This window comes from Homalodisca vitripennis, chromosome 3 (assembly GCF_021130785.1).
Source record: "Homalodisca vitripennis isolate AUS2020 chromosome 3, UT_GWSS_2.1, whole genome shotgun sequence".
Taxonomy (NCBI): domain Eukaryota; kingdom Metazoa; phylum Arthropoda; class Insecta; order Hemiptera; family Cicadellidae; genus Homalodisca; species Homalodisca vitripennis.
In genome coordinates this window covers 45298052-45314487 of record NC_060209.1, presented here as the reverse complement: position 1 = coordinate 45314487, position 16436 = coordinate 45298052, and the positions used below count along the sequence as shown (strand labels likewise).

General features: G+C 31.6%; 1 protein-coding gene across 12 annotated transcripts in view; it reads right to left on the bottom strand.

The window, feature by feature from the left end:
- Window positions 1–6273: 6273 nt before the first annotated feature.
- LOC124356851 (ARL14 effector protein) overlaps window positions 6274–16436 on the bottom strand; it is a 62193-nt gene continuing 52030 nt past the window's right edge. For 5 of the 12 annotated variants that reach the window (XM_046808102.1, XM_046808103.1, XM_046808101.1 and 2 more), the window contains 4 exons: window positions 13870–14023; window positions 10008–10104; window positions 7677–7820; window positions 6274–6467 (listed from right to left, as the gene is read on the bottom strand). In XM_046808102.1, coding sequence (XP_046664058.1) covers window positions 6386–6467; window positions 7677–7820; window positions 10008–10104; window positions 13870–14023 — 477 coding nt within the window. In that variant the 3' untranslated portion in view covers window positions 6274–6385. Of the gene's footprint in view, window positions 6468–7676; window positions 7821–10007; window positions 10105–13869; window positions 14024–15890; window positions 15974–16360; window positions 16381–16436 lie in introns of those variants that run through there. The other 7 variants (XM_046808111.1, XM_046808099.1, XM_046808110.1 and 4 more) reach the window with 3 other exon arrangements.

The following is a 16436-nucleotide window of genomic DNA, read 5'->3' as shown; positions in this document are numbered from 1 at the left end:
AACCCTTGGTAGTAAATGTGTTACATATCAATGCTACTCCAGCTATATTATACAATGTAACACTTTGGGTACCAAGCACGTGAATGTCAGGTATGGCGAGTGTTTATCACACACCACTCCTGAATCATTCTAAACGTCTTTGATGGGTTTGTTCATAGGTATTTGAGGAATTATTATGGTATCACATACTCCTCGAACTTATTCTAAACTAAAGAAAATTATTGAACTGCAAGAGTTTGCTTTCGATGGTCTATTCAACTATTTTTCTCAATTCTCAACCCTAAACATTAGAGAGATTACAACCCAGATAATTTTAAATGGAAACAGGAATCAAACAATAGACAATATTCTTTATTTGCATATTCATAGAGAATAGTAACAGCGTCCTTAAAACTAACAATAATTGTATACAATAAATTGGTCTTGTTTTTTCCATCAAACATCTCTTTCTAGATATTCTTCAATGGTGTAGAAATCAAATATGTTTATACTTTTATGATAGTTAGGGGGGTTTCAAATTTTTCAAACATTCGTTTAATGAGTGATGAAAATTTAAATCCATAACATTTTTTAGATTAAAGGTATGTATTATGTAAGCCTATTTTGTAATCTGTAAAATTACTATTATATTTATATAATTATATATGTAAATGAATGTTTGTCCTTTATAGACTCAGAAACTATTGGACCGATTTTGATGAAATTTTTCAGTGGAATTCGAGAATGGTTTAGATTCACAATTTGGTCCAGTTTAAATAGTTTATCTAATTAATTTTTAGTTATAAATTGTTGATGTTGGAGTGTTTTATATTGGATCCGACAGACTGCGCTACGACACGTAATACAAACCGAACTGATACTTAACAGCTGTTAATACTTTCAGCTGAAGTTATCAAAGAGGCAGAAACATTTGTTTACATTTAAAATTTAGAAAACTTTTATTGTAAAGTGCTTGATCAGTAGTGTAATGCAGGTTGTATAGAAGACGTCATTGCCTAATTTTAAATTCAGATTGCACCAATGATCAATAAACTATCTAATGCAATGAAAATACTATTAAATGCTTTTATGAAAACAACCTCATTGTACAAATCCGTGAATGTTTGCACATAAGGTAATCGAATTTGGTTACATCGAAGGTAATGAAAAGAGCCGAAAGAAGACACTTTATGATCGAAATTGGGTTTCTTTGATACATTTTCTTGAAGGCACACTCCTAAATAATACTGGAAATATCTTAGACAGAAAATTAATTTTAACAGACAGAATTTGATTCTTTATAACCTAAATAGTTTACCGAGATTCATCCATATACATTAATTGTTCTGAATAACTTATCAACACCTTGCAAAAACCACGAAAGATAGAGGCAGGACAGGAGTATGGTACATATCTTCATAATGCGCCCAAGAGGCTCACGAAGGAACGACTATCAATTATCTCAGCAATGTTTAGAATGTGTAGAATCTATCTAGAATCTAGTAATCTATAAAATTAGAGTATAGAAGGTAGGGGGGGATACAACTTCGTCTGCAAAATATAGATGTTTGTATTTCTCCAAATCCCTTTACAACAGAATGGCATTCTTCGATTACTTTTGTATTGTTGGATAGTCCCAAAGATGTGAGAATGGTGTTATTTGGATTGGTGATAATCTAAAAAAAATCATACTTAGGTTAAAAGAATTATTAGTATTCAAAATTCAAGAATAGTTTTTTAAGATTTGGAATCGGATTTGCCCATTTAATTTACTAAATAAAATTTATAGTTAAAAATAATTATTACAATTTCATTGAACTAGCAGAAGTATCAATGTTTACACAAACAAGAATCATTATAAACATAAAACAACTATTAAAAATAGAATGATTGTCTAAAAACATCATATGATATGTTACTCTGTTTTACAAGTAGGACTCCATAATAGAAATATAGTCTGTGATGGTTTTACGTTCCACCCAAAAAATAAAATGTCATTCTTTTACTTCCAAACTTGGGAAAATTCATTGGTGGTAGTAGTAGTCTGTACATGGCTCCATTACAACGTAACAAACTGCCATTTGCATTTAATATGTAAGATTTTGAAGTGAAATTTTCAACAATCTTACCATTCCTCTCCAATCGGGAACATATACACTAAAACTAATTGTAAGAGATTTTTCCTGTTTTTCTCGATGTTGATGGTAGGAGTATTCTGCTAGCTAGGTACAATACTGTTTATCCTGTTCTCTAAATTATTTATGGTCTTTGAATTCTCGTGGTTATGGTATCCAAATCTTTGCTACCCTCAGTTGTTGAAAATAAATGTGACTTTGTAGACAGCTGATTGAGTAAACAAACCAAGCTCCAAAAAACTTGGCAGTTTTGTTGTTTAATCAATGTTTCACTTCATACAATGCAATGTATATAGACAAGACAGAATCTGAGTTTTATAATACATGCACAAATAACATTATTATAATGGTTATTCATACTATAAGATGAAATGGTGATGGCCATGACCAGTCAACAGCTCCTCTGATTGCCAACCCCAACAGATTTGTAATCAGTGGCTAACCGTTGTATGCCAATCTAGGATAATAAAAGTACAAAAGTGTTTTAAAGAGAGATTAATTTTATATACTAACAAAAAGTAAATTCATTAACTTTACAGCCCAAGTTAATTCAGATGTGATTATTGTAAACATATAGTGAAAGAGTCAGCAGCAAAGTTCTTAGGCATGGTAAATCAATGAAAAGGTCATAGCTCTGATTAGCAAGTTCAGTTCTGTTTTTATGCCAGTACAGGGTTGAGTGATTTTTTATCAAAATCACAGTAAACTATATATAAATAAGTCCAAACCATACCCATTATGTTGTTAATTATAAATTGACTAAACAGGTAGTAATTGCTGACAAAGTCAAAGTTATTAGAAATTAATAATACTTTTTTAGCTGTGAGATTTAGTTTATTTACTCCAAAAATGTCATGTCAGAAAATCAAATCTTGATCATAAATATTGTTTTTAAAGGTCACTCACTCCGAACTACGTTTTGATTATTTATTAACCCTCCATCAGGCGCTTAAAATTAGAAACACCATCAGGCGCTCATGGAGGTTTCCTCCAGGATAGCGAATAATGGATATCATAGTCGTTTAAACTGTTTTTATTTGTTTAAATATTCATACTGATTTAATTACAATGTAATATATTCATTTTTAGAAATTAAATAAAAATTACTCTCTTATGTAATGAATTTTCCAAATAAGAAATTCAAAAACTTAAGAAATGTTATTGTATAATAACAACATGATTAATTTTAAGATATAATGCAATTAATTTAAAAAATGTTTAACCTACTGTAATAATATATGGAAATTAACTTAGTTTTTAACTTCTTACAAAAACAACTTACTTCAATTCTTGAGATATTATACAATTGTAATGTCAATTATTACTCTGAAATCAAAATTTATTCTTTACTAAAGATTTTTTTTACACACTACACAAAGTTTCAAAACATTTTCCTTCTGGTTCTTATAACGACAATGTTCACTCCATAAAGAATACTGAAATGTTCCCTAGCACACTGGTACTGTACTGACAAGTCTCTCGTCTTCATTCTCATTTCACAAAATTCAAATAAAATATATCGTAAAAACTTAAAAAAACCATCACAGGTCACACATTTAGGCGCACACGGATTATTACTCCATAAAAACTAAACACAATAAGGCGCTCACGGAGATTTCGTCCAAGAACTACAAACACACCATCGGGCGCTCACGGAGGAATTGTCCAGTCTCGCACGGAAGTAGACCTCATACTGACAGATTTTGACAAAGATAAGCGGGAGGCTATTGTTTCGCTTCCCCGAAAGATGCTCGTGAAGTACACTGCGGGAAACGACTGCAAACATCAGAAAAGTAGTACTATTTTTAATAATAAAAAATACATGGAGGAAAACTCCGTTTAGCGCCCGATGTAGGGTTAAAAAGTAGAAGATTATAAAACGATTTTGTAGTAATATTACACTAGTAGAATCAAAACACCATCAAACATTTTATACATACGAGGGGTATTAGAAAAATAAGGTTCCCTATGCCGCCAAGACAGAATGCGATATGTTGGGAGAAATCAGGCAACACTGTCTTACCCATCAGCTGTCCCTCTCTCTATCCATACCACTAACGCCTCGCTATGTCCAACAGTGCCGCCCTAGCTACCTTCGAAGATGGAGCTCCCTATAGTTGTTACCGCCAGATTCGAAATTCGTGCTGTGATACGTTTTTTAAATGCAAAACAGATTTCACCTATGGACATTCATCGTCAGTTAATCGAAGTTTATGGGGAAAACTTCATATCTGTTCAACACGTTCGGATATGGTGTAGAGAATTCAGTGAAGGCCGCATGGAAATTCACGATGAAAACCGAATTGGACGGCCTGTCATGACAACCGTCTTTTGGGACAGGAAGGGCATGCTTTTGATCGACTTTTTGCCACAACAGTAAACTCTGACAGATATTCCGACACATTAAGAAAACTGAGACGCGCGATCCAGAACCGCCGGAGAGGAAGATTGTCCAGTGGTGTGAGGCTTCTCCATGAAAACGCTCGACCTCATGTCTCACATCAAACTCAAGAACTGCTGACAAATTTTTCCTGGACTATTGTGCCCCATCCCCCCTACAGCTCAGACCTAGCCCCAAGTGATTATCACTTATTCCCAAAATTAAAGGAACACTAGGATGGCCAACGATTCAGTACCGATGATGAAGTCAAGGAAGAGGTTACTCGATTCCTCAAAAGATTGGCGGCAGAATTCTACAACATGGGGATAGAAAAGTTGGAGCATCTTCTACAAAAGTGTTTGGACAGAAACGGTGATTATGTGGAAACATAGCTTAACTTTTAAGTTTTAAATTGATGTATAACACTAAGTAGAAATATAGAGCTGTCTATTTTAAAAAATAAGGTAACCTTATTTTTCTAATATCCCTCGTATCAAACAATGTTTTAAATTGCTACTAAAACTAATTGGCAGTTATAGTTAACTTTTTTCTTATCCTTAACGTTCAGAATCAGAATCAGAATCATTTTTATTGCCATTTTTCTTTACAGAATTGACAAAGTCAGTCATAAAAACAATACATATTACAATAATGTACAGTTAAAAAACAAAAAACAACACAGTAAAATATACTGGCCTACAAAAGTATGGACATTTCATATGATGGGATAAACGCTAAGCATTAATAGCTACCTCTGAATTCAGAAACTCGTTTACAGAGTAGAAGGCCTGAGTGATGAGCCATTTGGAAATTTTTGATTTAAAAGTTTGTAAATCTAACACCCTCAACATTTCGGGAAGCTTGTTAAAGAGCTTGATTTGCAAATATTTATGACTCTTGCTGTATTTGGTTAATCTCATTGTAGGCAAAACTAAGTCATTAGCATGTCGTGTGTGATAATTATGTATATTGTTAAAACTTGTAAAATCTTCTACGTTTTCTCGTACATGAATTAAATTTTGAAAAATAAAAATGCATGGAAGAGTCATTATATTATTGTTAATAAAATATGATTTACAGCTATCCCTATAACCTAGACAAAACATAATTCTTATAGCTCTTTTCTGCCACAGGAAAACTCTTTCTGCACCTACACTATTACCCCATAAAATGTTAGCATACAACAAATGAGAATGAAAAAAAACTAAAGTAAGCAATTTTAAGTAACTTATTACTAACACAGCTCTTTAGTTTACGTAGTAAAAAACAAACTCTTGACAACTTTGAAATTACATTATTTGTATGCTCATGCCAGATAAGCTTAGAATCTAAAGTTATCCCTAAGAGCTTCACCGGTTTCAATATAGAGTCTTGCATTTCAATACTTCTTAGAGAGAATAGTATGTTTTCAGTTTTATTATCATTCATTTTTAAGAGATTAGACTCAAACCACATAGAAGCTGTATTGATTACTCTATTAGTGTTACTAAGAACATCATGTACACAGTTGCCCTTTACTATTATAGATGTATCATCCGCGTACAATACGGTATTACAGTTCAAATTGATTGGTAAGTCATTGACATACAAAATATATAACGTTATAAGGTTTAGTAGCGATATAACATAGTATCACAACTATTTTTAATGGTTCACACTTAAAAATCCAACAGCTTTTTTATCAATGTAAGTTGATGAAACTTAGTTTTTAAATGTGAAGAACTTTTTTGTAATATTATTTTTTCTGCTTATGATACTGGTATATAAAAAAGACACAGCTATTGAAACATTTCAATGTATTTAAAAGGAAATCAACAGTGATTAAAAAATGTGGTACAAAATAAATACAAGTAGGAACAGAACAAATGAAAACACGAGGCGATGTTAATGATCAATGGTCAAGATACTGGTTGCTGACCACTTCATCTGTTCCCTGGATATGATAGGACTCGTACATCCACCGTCGATTTTGTCTGGAAATACACAAAACTTTAAAAGGGCATGTGCAAATACAATTAAAAAATCCTTCTATAATGGTCACCTTAAGAGATAGTGTGAATGTTCTATTTTGTGTCAACACTCTAGAATGTTTTACTAAATGTGAGTGGGTAACATTTAAAACAATACTATCAACCAAAGACTGTTCATCGTGTATGAAATTAGAAATATTCAACTACATTGGACAGCCTAAAAATCCGAATTTCCATAAAAGTTAACTGAATTTCAGTAAGAATTGACTAAAAATTCTTATATGATTGGTGCCTATAATTTCGTTTGTCTGTGACTTTGTATTTTTTTTAAGTAAAAATTATTAATATTATTTCAACATTATTTTGCATTTGGTTGTTTCTGCTACACAGCATTACGAAGGCAGGACAAGAACTTCTGTTCAACAATTTTTATTATATTAACATTTTATTTTCAATGTAATTGATTAAAATTTATATTAGTTAAGCATTGTTTTAATGGGGAACAATAGACTCCAGTGTGCCTGTTGAAGGACTACAGTTTTGATACAAGTTTGAAGGGTTAAGTAATTGTTACTTATACATGTTGAATATTAACCCTCTATCTGCTGGTCATTTTTCTAAAATAATATGTATGATTTCAATGGTATTACAACTTAAAAGCCTATTTATTATTATGGTTATGATTTAATAGTAAATGACTTGAAAAACATAAAATAACACAAATCAAGTGGTGGAAAGACAAACAATGCAAAACAAGTACTATGGGTCTGGTACACTTAAACAAGAATCACTGATTCCGTCAATTTCCACACAAGCCAACCACCAGGTGGCCCCTCCAGCAAGCATTACCACAGATTCTCATAAGTGTACACCAGACCACAAAATCCCCAACGTCAGGGGTGGGAATCAACTCCTGCTTCCACATAGCTATCCTGACCTAATGTCATGGTTGTGCAGATAACTCACTTAAGATTTAGAGCGCTCACTCACTTATCACTTTAGTAGCAATCCAATGTGTCACGATCGCAACTCGTAGAGTTTATAGGATTAAGACCCTCACAGTGGCAGGAGATATGCACTAACCTGAGTAATGCTGAGGTAATAAATAGATAGTTACATTCACCACAGTTTACATGTTAAGTCAATTAAGAAGTACTCAGTTTTCTTATTACATGTTAGTTTGATTATTTACGTAGTTATTTAAGTAGTTACCTGCACTCCTGACCACACTTAAAAGAGCGGCACTTGGGGCATGAAAAAAAACAACCTTCGCACATATCATTCAGACAGTCACAGAGATCTAGCCCTGTCTTGACGTGGAATCCCTTATCGTCATACACTGTGCTCCTTTTGGACCTGAAAAATTACACAAAAATTCCCAAAGATTAGTTTTTAAACTTGTAAGGAAAAAACAAGCAGTCATTTCTACTTCTAACCACAACACTCAAATCTCTTCATTAGCAGGATGTTTACTGTGTCAGTGAAATAAGTCTACTTGTTTTCACCATACTGCTCTGTTCAAAATTTGAATATTCGTATGTGAAATGCATTCTTTTGAAATAATGCCAACTTTATTAAACTAGTGTCAAAGTGTACAGGGATCAAAGTCTCTTTGCTGCTAAGCTCAAAAACCAACTGTATCCTTAAGTTGTATCCACACTATCCAGATGTTGTGCAGTTCAGTTTACACATTCTTATTGTTTATCTGTTATTAAGAATTTTTATACTTTTTGAGAATTTTAACAAACTACAATGGAGGTTTTTTTAACACTTTAAAGTGAGAAGTTACTATAATTTTTTCACAAAACAATTGTTAAAAAATTACAAATTGCCCAAGTGGAAAACTATTTTTCTTAACCCTTTGAGTGCCACGGCATATTTTCCCAAGTCATACGCATAAATTGCCGGAATTTTCCTTCTGTTTTGCAAGCGTGTGTGGAAAAAACTATATTAAAAAAACTATTCAACCGATTTGAATAATTTTTTTTAGTTTGTGTGTTATAAAACAAGGTATTTTTTCCATATAATATTATAATTTTATTCTTATTTACACAAAAAGAATATAGGTTATAACAAAAAACTAAAAAATGAAAAAAAATAAATTTCAAGTTTGAACTAAAATTTTATTTATACAATATTTTTTTAAATTTTTTTTAGCTATACCATATGAAAGAGCATGAAAAACTGAACAAAAATCATGCATAATATGGTGTGTTACAGTAATATTTAACCAGATACTGCAATATATACAAAATACAACAAAAAGCAATTTTTGTTCAAGTTTGTCAAAAGTTTAGAAACAATATTATAACTATCCTATTTCACTCAATGAAGTAAGACGACTGTAAAATACTAATTATATAAAAAGTATATAAAAATATACACAGGCCTACAATATAACCTTACTTCTATAACCTTACTTCACCTAAAATCAATAGTTTGATTGGAACTTGCGTTTTACTTCATCACCAATCCAACAATAAAATATACGTCACTAAACACGAAAAAAGAAGTTTATAAATGCATTGTAAGTTTTACTGAACACAATTGCAGAATAGTAATAACAACAGTTTTCGGCATAAACACACGAAACTAGCACAATGTAAACACACAACAAACGAAACTGTGTAGTTAATGGCAACAAGTAGCAGCTGACCAACTATTGCGTCATCTGTTTTTTTTCTGATGGCAAATAACTACAAGGGGGCGGTGAACAATAAAAATCAATCACAATCGATTGTTCGAAACTTGTAGATTGCCGTGAAATAAGTTACTTGTCAAAACAAAAATTAATTATATGTGATATTAATTAAATACAAATACTGGGTAGATGCCGGCAATTTATGCACATTTAACAACATCTACTATGTAGACGCTGCGGCACTCAAAGGGTTAAGACAAAAAATCTGCAACTCTACAAGCTTGTCTATATGCAATAAAAACAACATATGGTTCATTTGGAAGTATTTACTTAAAGGACGGTAGGGTGATGATATTTTTAGACCTTGCAATAAGACTGATATAATTTCCAAGTATCCAATATCGAGAACTATGACTAAATCGAGTAAACATTATAGAAAATACGATAATGAGTGATATTAACTTATTAGATGGCATTATTTATTGATTTAGATACATATATGATATCTTATGTTGCTTCAAGGGAAATGAAAACTAAGTAAGATTTATCAATTCAATATCACTTGCAGTTAACTTTAAAAAAAGACATAGTTGACTGCCTATTTTAAGTAACAATGTAAATCAGTCATTAAAATTTATAAATAGGCCACCCAAACAAATGTTATACCAGTAACTTCTAACCATCCTGGGGTACACCAATTTACCGCACTCATGGATAAATAACGATTAGATTAAAAATAGTGAAATTAATACAATAATTAGAAATCAAAATGGATACCAACTCATTATTATTGAACACATTATTCAATTCTCAGTTGAGACCAAATAGCCATAATGTCGAGTGGTGACATTCTCTTTTGTTTAATTTGCTGGATTATACATTTCTACTTAACGCTCACTTACACATTAGAAATCTTTCTGCTCAATTTTCTCTGCTCCCGTTTGCTTTTCTCAGGATCAAAGTTTTCCATAAACTTCATCTCGTCGTCAGGTCTGAGCTCTGGATAACAAAACAGACAGTATAACAATGGGATAATGAAATGAGGATAAATTTACAAGGTTTGTCCAAAAATATCTGACCTTGATTTTTGTTCCTAAGAACATGAGACAGTTGGCAGCAACTGCGACATAGTTGCCTTCAAAGTGCTCCTCACTACTGTCATCCAACACTTCCCAAAAACATTTCTTGAACCCATTTTTTGGAGTAGCTAACAGATTGATTGACCCTTCTTTGATTTGTTCTCTGTCTTTAAAGTATTTCCCTTACTGAGAAATTTTCAATTTACAAGACAGTAGGGAAGCTGTCAAAGCCGTTTAACTAAAAAGTGCCGGATAGATCAGCTAATGCATTGTTTTGTTGAAGGGTCCAATCATAATCTGCCCACAGTTCAGACCATTTCTATTGCACTTCATCTCACAACATCAAGATAATATTCCTTGTTGGCGGTTTGCGATTGTGGACCAGGTACGTAATTAACAACACCGTGCTGATACAAAAACTTAGAAAATTGCTTTGAATTCACCTTGTATTTTTTGGCTGTTGCTCCAAACCTATGTTTCATCATCAGAAATAAAATTTATGAACACATTCTGCTTGTGTTCTGATTTTCCTGTGTGATTTCAATGCGACAAGTATTTTGATCATCCGTCAACAGCTGAAGAACAAACTATTCAGAAAAAAGAGTTAATTTAAAAATATTTATATAAAATTTCAAAAATTGCAGATTTTGAGATGTTATAACTTCTAATTCTGGCACAGTTAATCAACGGTTTTTGTTGCTGGCTGCATTAACACGTTTAATGTTTTCACGATTTCTGGCTGTTGATTGTGTGTGACCCTTCACTGAAATGTGACTATCTTTGAATCACCTAAACTACTCTTTCATCTGAGTAACACCCATAGAAAAAAGCCAAATAGAGTAACCAAAGCCTTTGTATGTCGTAAAGATTGCTTCTGAAGCTGAATGCCCAAGTTTCTAGAAAATTTACCGCAAACTGTTTGGTTATAATGTTTAGTCATAGAGAAAGCAATGTAAACAAATGTAATAACATATGGAACAGAGTGCTGTGGCTCACTGACTAGGCAGTCTCTGAGGGGTCTCCACTCCACCCCATATCTGGTATGAGATGAGCAGTCACATAAAGATCGGTTAGTAAAGGGAGGTCAGATCCTTTTCAGACAAATCTCGTTTGTAGTTTACACTATACACACAATGACTCATCATTTTTTCTAATGGAGTACCTCAAATAAAACCTTACAGCTAAATTGATCTTAATATAGAAGAAGAATAATGTGCTTTCTTTTTGAGAGCAAAGCACATTTTGTCAGCTAAACTGTAATAACAACTTTTCAAGATTACATTAACTACTTACAATTTGTATTTGTGATATACAGTCAATTAAACTGTATTTAAAAACACAATGTGTTAGTAGTAATGTGTAAAATCCATACAATACATGGTATAAACTTTAGGTCTCCTACAAAATGTCTGATAATTTTTTTGGTCAAAGTATGAAATCAAGTGTTTCTTTACAGTTTAAATGATTTGCCTAGTTATTGTTAAAATGAAAAATATTTCTAGGAAAAATGATACTTAAACCGAACATAATAGTGATATAAAATATAGGTATAAAATCCCACAACTAACCGAAACTAACCTAACTTAGTAAAAATGGAACCAGAAAAATGATTGTTTAAATTTAAATCAATTTAAGTACTTGGTATTATCTGGAGGCCACTCGGTTCTTATCTACTACTTATTACTACACAATATAAGTATATTTAGACTAGGTTATCATAAATATGTTACTAGTAGTACCAAAGTTAAAGTATGAGTGCTCATGTGATCTGAGTTTGAATTTGGGTACTATCTTGAGATATCTTTTTCTTTTTCAGGACCAAAGCCTGCACTTACAGCAAAACATCCCTGGAGATAGTACCCAAATTCAAGCTCAGATCACGTGAGTGCTCGTAAATGTATTTACCTACTTATATAGCCTAAAGAGGGAGAGTAGCCTCTGGATAGTACCAAAGTACCATAACTTCATACAATAATTTAAAATATGAAAATCCTATACAAGCATTCTAGCAAAAATGTTGGGTTTCAAACTATGCCCTAGTCACAGTGCTCATTCATTCCATACGACTTAGACAATTTAAAAACACCTTCAATTTATTCTGCCTGTTGATTTTTGCCAGTATATAAAATGATTAAACTTCTATAGAACACCCGATTTTACGCATGCCAGTAACATTAGTTTATAACGTAAGAGATATAACGTTCAACAAGAGCCATAGAAGTCTTTAGTTAAGTATTGGGCAAGTCTTTAGTCAATTCAAAGGCTTGCCTTAATATGACACGAACAGTGATGAAAGAAGTGAAATTTAGATACCCCTTGAAGATAACATGTGTATTGTATAAATATATTAAATTTATTGGAAAAAGAATTGGAGTAAAAGAAATAAGAGATAAACATGAACAAGAAATAGTGCCTTTGTATAACATAGCAAAAGGTATAAAGTTACACAAACAACTGTAATAAAACAATCTAAGTGAACAATAAAATATTAATTTTTAATACATTATTACAAAAGAAAACCCAAACAAAATATTACTGATAAGTGTAGACATGAAAACCAATACTGTGCTCAGGAAAAAATTGACTTTTATATAATTAGATTTAAAATTATTTATAGGATTTTAAGTTAAATACAATAAATATATGGTGTCATGATACAGCACAGTTCATTATTACTTTATAAAAACAATTATTTTTGTAAACATAAAATCCGAAAGGTATTATTATAAAAATATATAACACTGTAACTAAATATCCTCATTGATCATGCAAAGATAAATAAAATATAAAAAGTAAAATATGTGATTTATTTGTAATGCAAAATCTGTAAACTTATTAATCATTTTTATATAAAGTACAATATTATAGTTTTAAAACAACAATAAGCTAACTTCAAAACAAAAAATGTTAGTCACATAAACAAGGAGCTAAAAATAATTTTTAAATTGAGAATACTAAAGGATTTTAAGAAAATATCATAAAATGTTTTATGTCGGAACCAAATAAAAAAGTATTGTTAAAAATTAATTAAAAGTTATCCATTACATACACTCTTAACTTTACAGTCCTCAAAATGACATTAGCAAAAGAATGCAAACAGTTCCATGTTTTATATTATAATGGGCATTGGTTGCAATAACATAGCTATTATAACTTAGTGTAGAAATAATTAACTGTAACTTAAACGTTTATATTAATTCTAAACTAAATTTCATAAAAGAAAATGCATTTACAGAACTCCTCATAAGTTATTGTGAACTAGTTTCATTTTATATATAAAAAAGTTCGAGCATGTAGGGAGAATGTGGCATTTAAGAGATGGGTTTGGACGTGAAAAAATAGTTAGAACTTTCATTAACAGCATTAATTTAGTCTAAACTAATTTGCTTTTGATGGTTAAATTGAGCAGATGAACTGTACTTCCAAGAAGTTGAATGTCTTGTTGGCAATAAATTACTAATTTGCTGTGATAGAAGTGTGCACAATTTCCTTGAATATTATCTACTTTTTTTTAATGTTTAAAGCACACAAAACAGAAAAATGTCATTTAAAATTTCTACTGAAATAAAACATTTTGGCCCACAGAAAATAATAATTGACTTAAAAAGTACCACTTGTTACAAAAGAAAATATGACAACACCAAATAAACTACTGTATCTTCATGCAGCAGTCTGTGTTGGTTACCGCTGGCAACATATGAGGTCAAAGTGTTCCGAGGTATTCCAAAAAGTTCTGCAGAGCTACGTATTGACATTCCCCCATCCACGGCTTGCAATGCCTGTCGCATACTATCTAATGTCCAAGACCTCGAAGACTTTGATGACTTTGGAAACGCCATCTTAAAAATGCAAACATTGATTATTGAAGAAATTGAAGACTAAGAAATATATCCTACCTCTATCATATCTGAATTCACATTACATGACTAATTTATCATTATCACCAAGTACACAAGTGTTAGATAAATTACCTGTTTTTTCATATAATTCTGCTTGATTTAAGTTAGCAGTTAATCAAGTTTAAACTTGTTGCATCGAAACCTCTTTTATTTTTTTAATCAAATTTATTGTGTTTTATTTTAATTTTTATTAGATTTTAAAATTTAAATCTAAAGTTTTCAAACATAATTTACATTGCAATCACTCAAATTATAATTATTACAAAAGTAATGTTTTAGAACAATCAAGCTTTTCATATACAGGATGGAAAATGAAAACGATAATCTTCTTAGAAAGGTAGAATTGAATAAAAACTCTAACCAATAACATTGATTATAGCAATCTGGAACTTTTATCTAGATTACATTACAAAAAAGATAAATTCAGGTTTGTCTACTCTAAGAAAAATGGCATTACCAATGGCATCAATATGATAAATTAGATTCATTGTTCATAAATTTAAATCTATAATATTGGCTATGTTTTTTGACGCCATATCAGATAAAAACTTAAAATACTTAGAAGCAAAAAACAACTTTAGTTGGAATTTTACAGAATCTTCTAAATGACTAAGTTCAACTTTATAGTACAATGCAATTGCCTGTAGAAAATAAATGTACTAAAAATTCCAATTCAGTTAAAAAAATGAGAGGAAATTTAAAAGTTGAAATGTAAATTAAAATGATTAATTATTAATTTGAAAATTCAATATTTGAAACTAATAACTAACTGACAATTTATTTTATAGTACAAGGTAAACTTAATTTTTACAATAAAAGTAGGAGAAAAATAATACAGGAAATTCCAAAATGAATGCTGAGGGCTTGGAACCACCACTTCTGACTTAATATACAAGATAGCTGAATGATCTAAACATCAAGATAATTGAATAATCTAAACATAATGATAAAGTTTTATTTGCAGTATTATATGGGGCCAAACTGATTTTGTGCAGAACAGTTGTATATCGTACAGTGGCTGGTTCGGTGCAATGAGTTTATGTTATAGTATCACTTATACGAAATGTTGCTTTATCGTATAATAACAGCGTTTGAACACAATTTGATTGTTATAAATTTTATTAAACATTTAACTGACAAAGTGTATGATTAGTCAGTTTCATATCTTGTTTAATCTGAATTTTTTAGATATCTTTCATTTAATGTAAAGTATTGTGCCATTAACTAAACCCCGCAGGTTCATTTCTGGTTGAACCTGCACTTGGTACAACAAAACCGATGTGCTACTTAAATCTGGGTAACCAGGAGTAACCATACTAGTCTATGGATATCCTGGAGCGGCACATGTACATGTAACTGCAAATGTCAAGATATTGATGTGCCAGGCTAGACCGATATATGTCTAGTTTACTGTGGAAAATGACTGTTGGGAGTTTGTGGGGCTCCCTAAGTGCTCAAGGTAGTTGCAAGCCTGGACATAAGGGCGTGCTACCCCTGTCTGCTTTGACTAGAGAGGTTTGTAAAGAGCTGGCCTCCCCTTTTTTCCAAGGTGACATGACTGGGATATAGTGCCTACTATCCCTCCTCATGAATCTCGAGAGGAGGTGGCCCCTAACCTCAACCTTATCCATCCTGAATATCCTGTCACTCTGAAGTAAGCACAAACGTCCTTTTAGGACCAAGTGCAATGAGAGTTTTCTCAGTTTCTTCTAATAAGAGAACACTTTCAACTAACGACTTGATCAAAAACTAGATTTTTTCAGGCTTCTGAGCCAAGATTGGAGGATTTTTTCAATATTGTCTTTACCTGTTCTTAGCCAGCATGGTGAACGTTCTTTCAACATGAAATGAACGGCTTTGTAATCGGGTACACTCTATCCTGAGTAAGTTTTCTGAAAGCAAAGCTGCACTTTGATAAACTATTACATACCAAAAAAGCAATGTTTCTTAAATGGCAGCATGCCAGTGCACAACTGTACTAAACACACCAAGGTCAGCGCTTTGCTCCAGTCACAGTAAACACAACTTTGTCATTCTAACTTCAGATTCAGGTTTAAGTCATTCAGTTATACATTACTTCAGTAATGCAAATTCAAAATACCAGCATTCTTTTTGGAACAACTTTTATTATAAACATTATAAATTGTATTCTATACATTATATGTTTAAAACTTAAAGAAAAGAAAACTAAATGCAAAAACTAAAATACTGCACTGTTAGAAAATAAAATTCTGATTAGGATATACTTGTATTAAACAATATTATTTGATATACAACCTATGGATAAGGAATTCAGACTATTGGCTTATATCAAAATTTTAACAAACTTAGACACAGATACCCTGATTATATC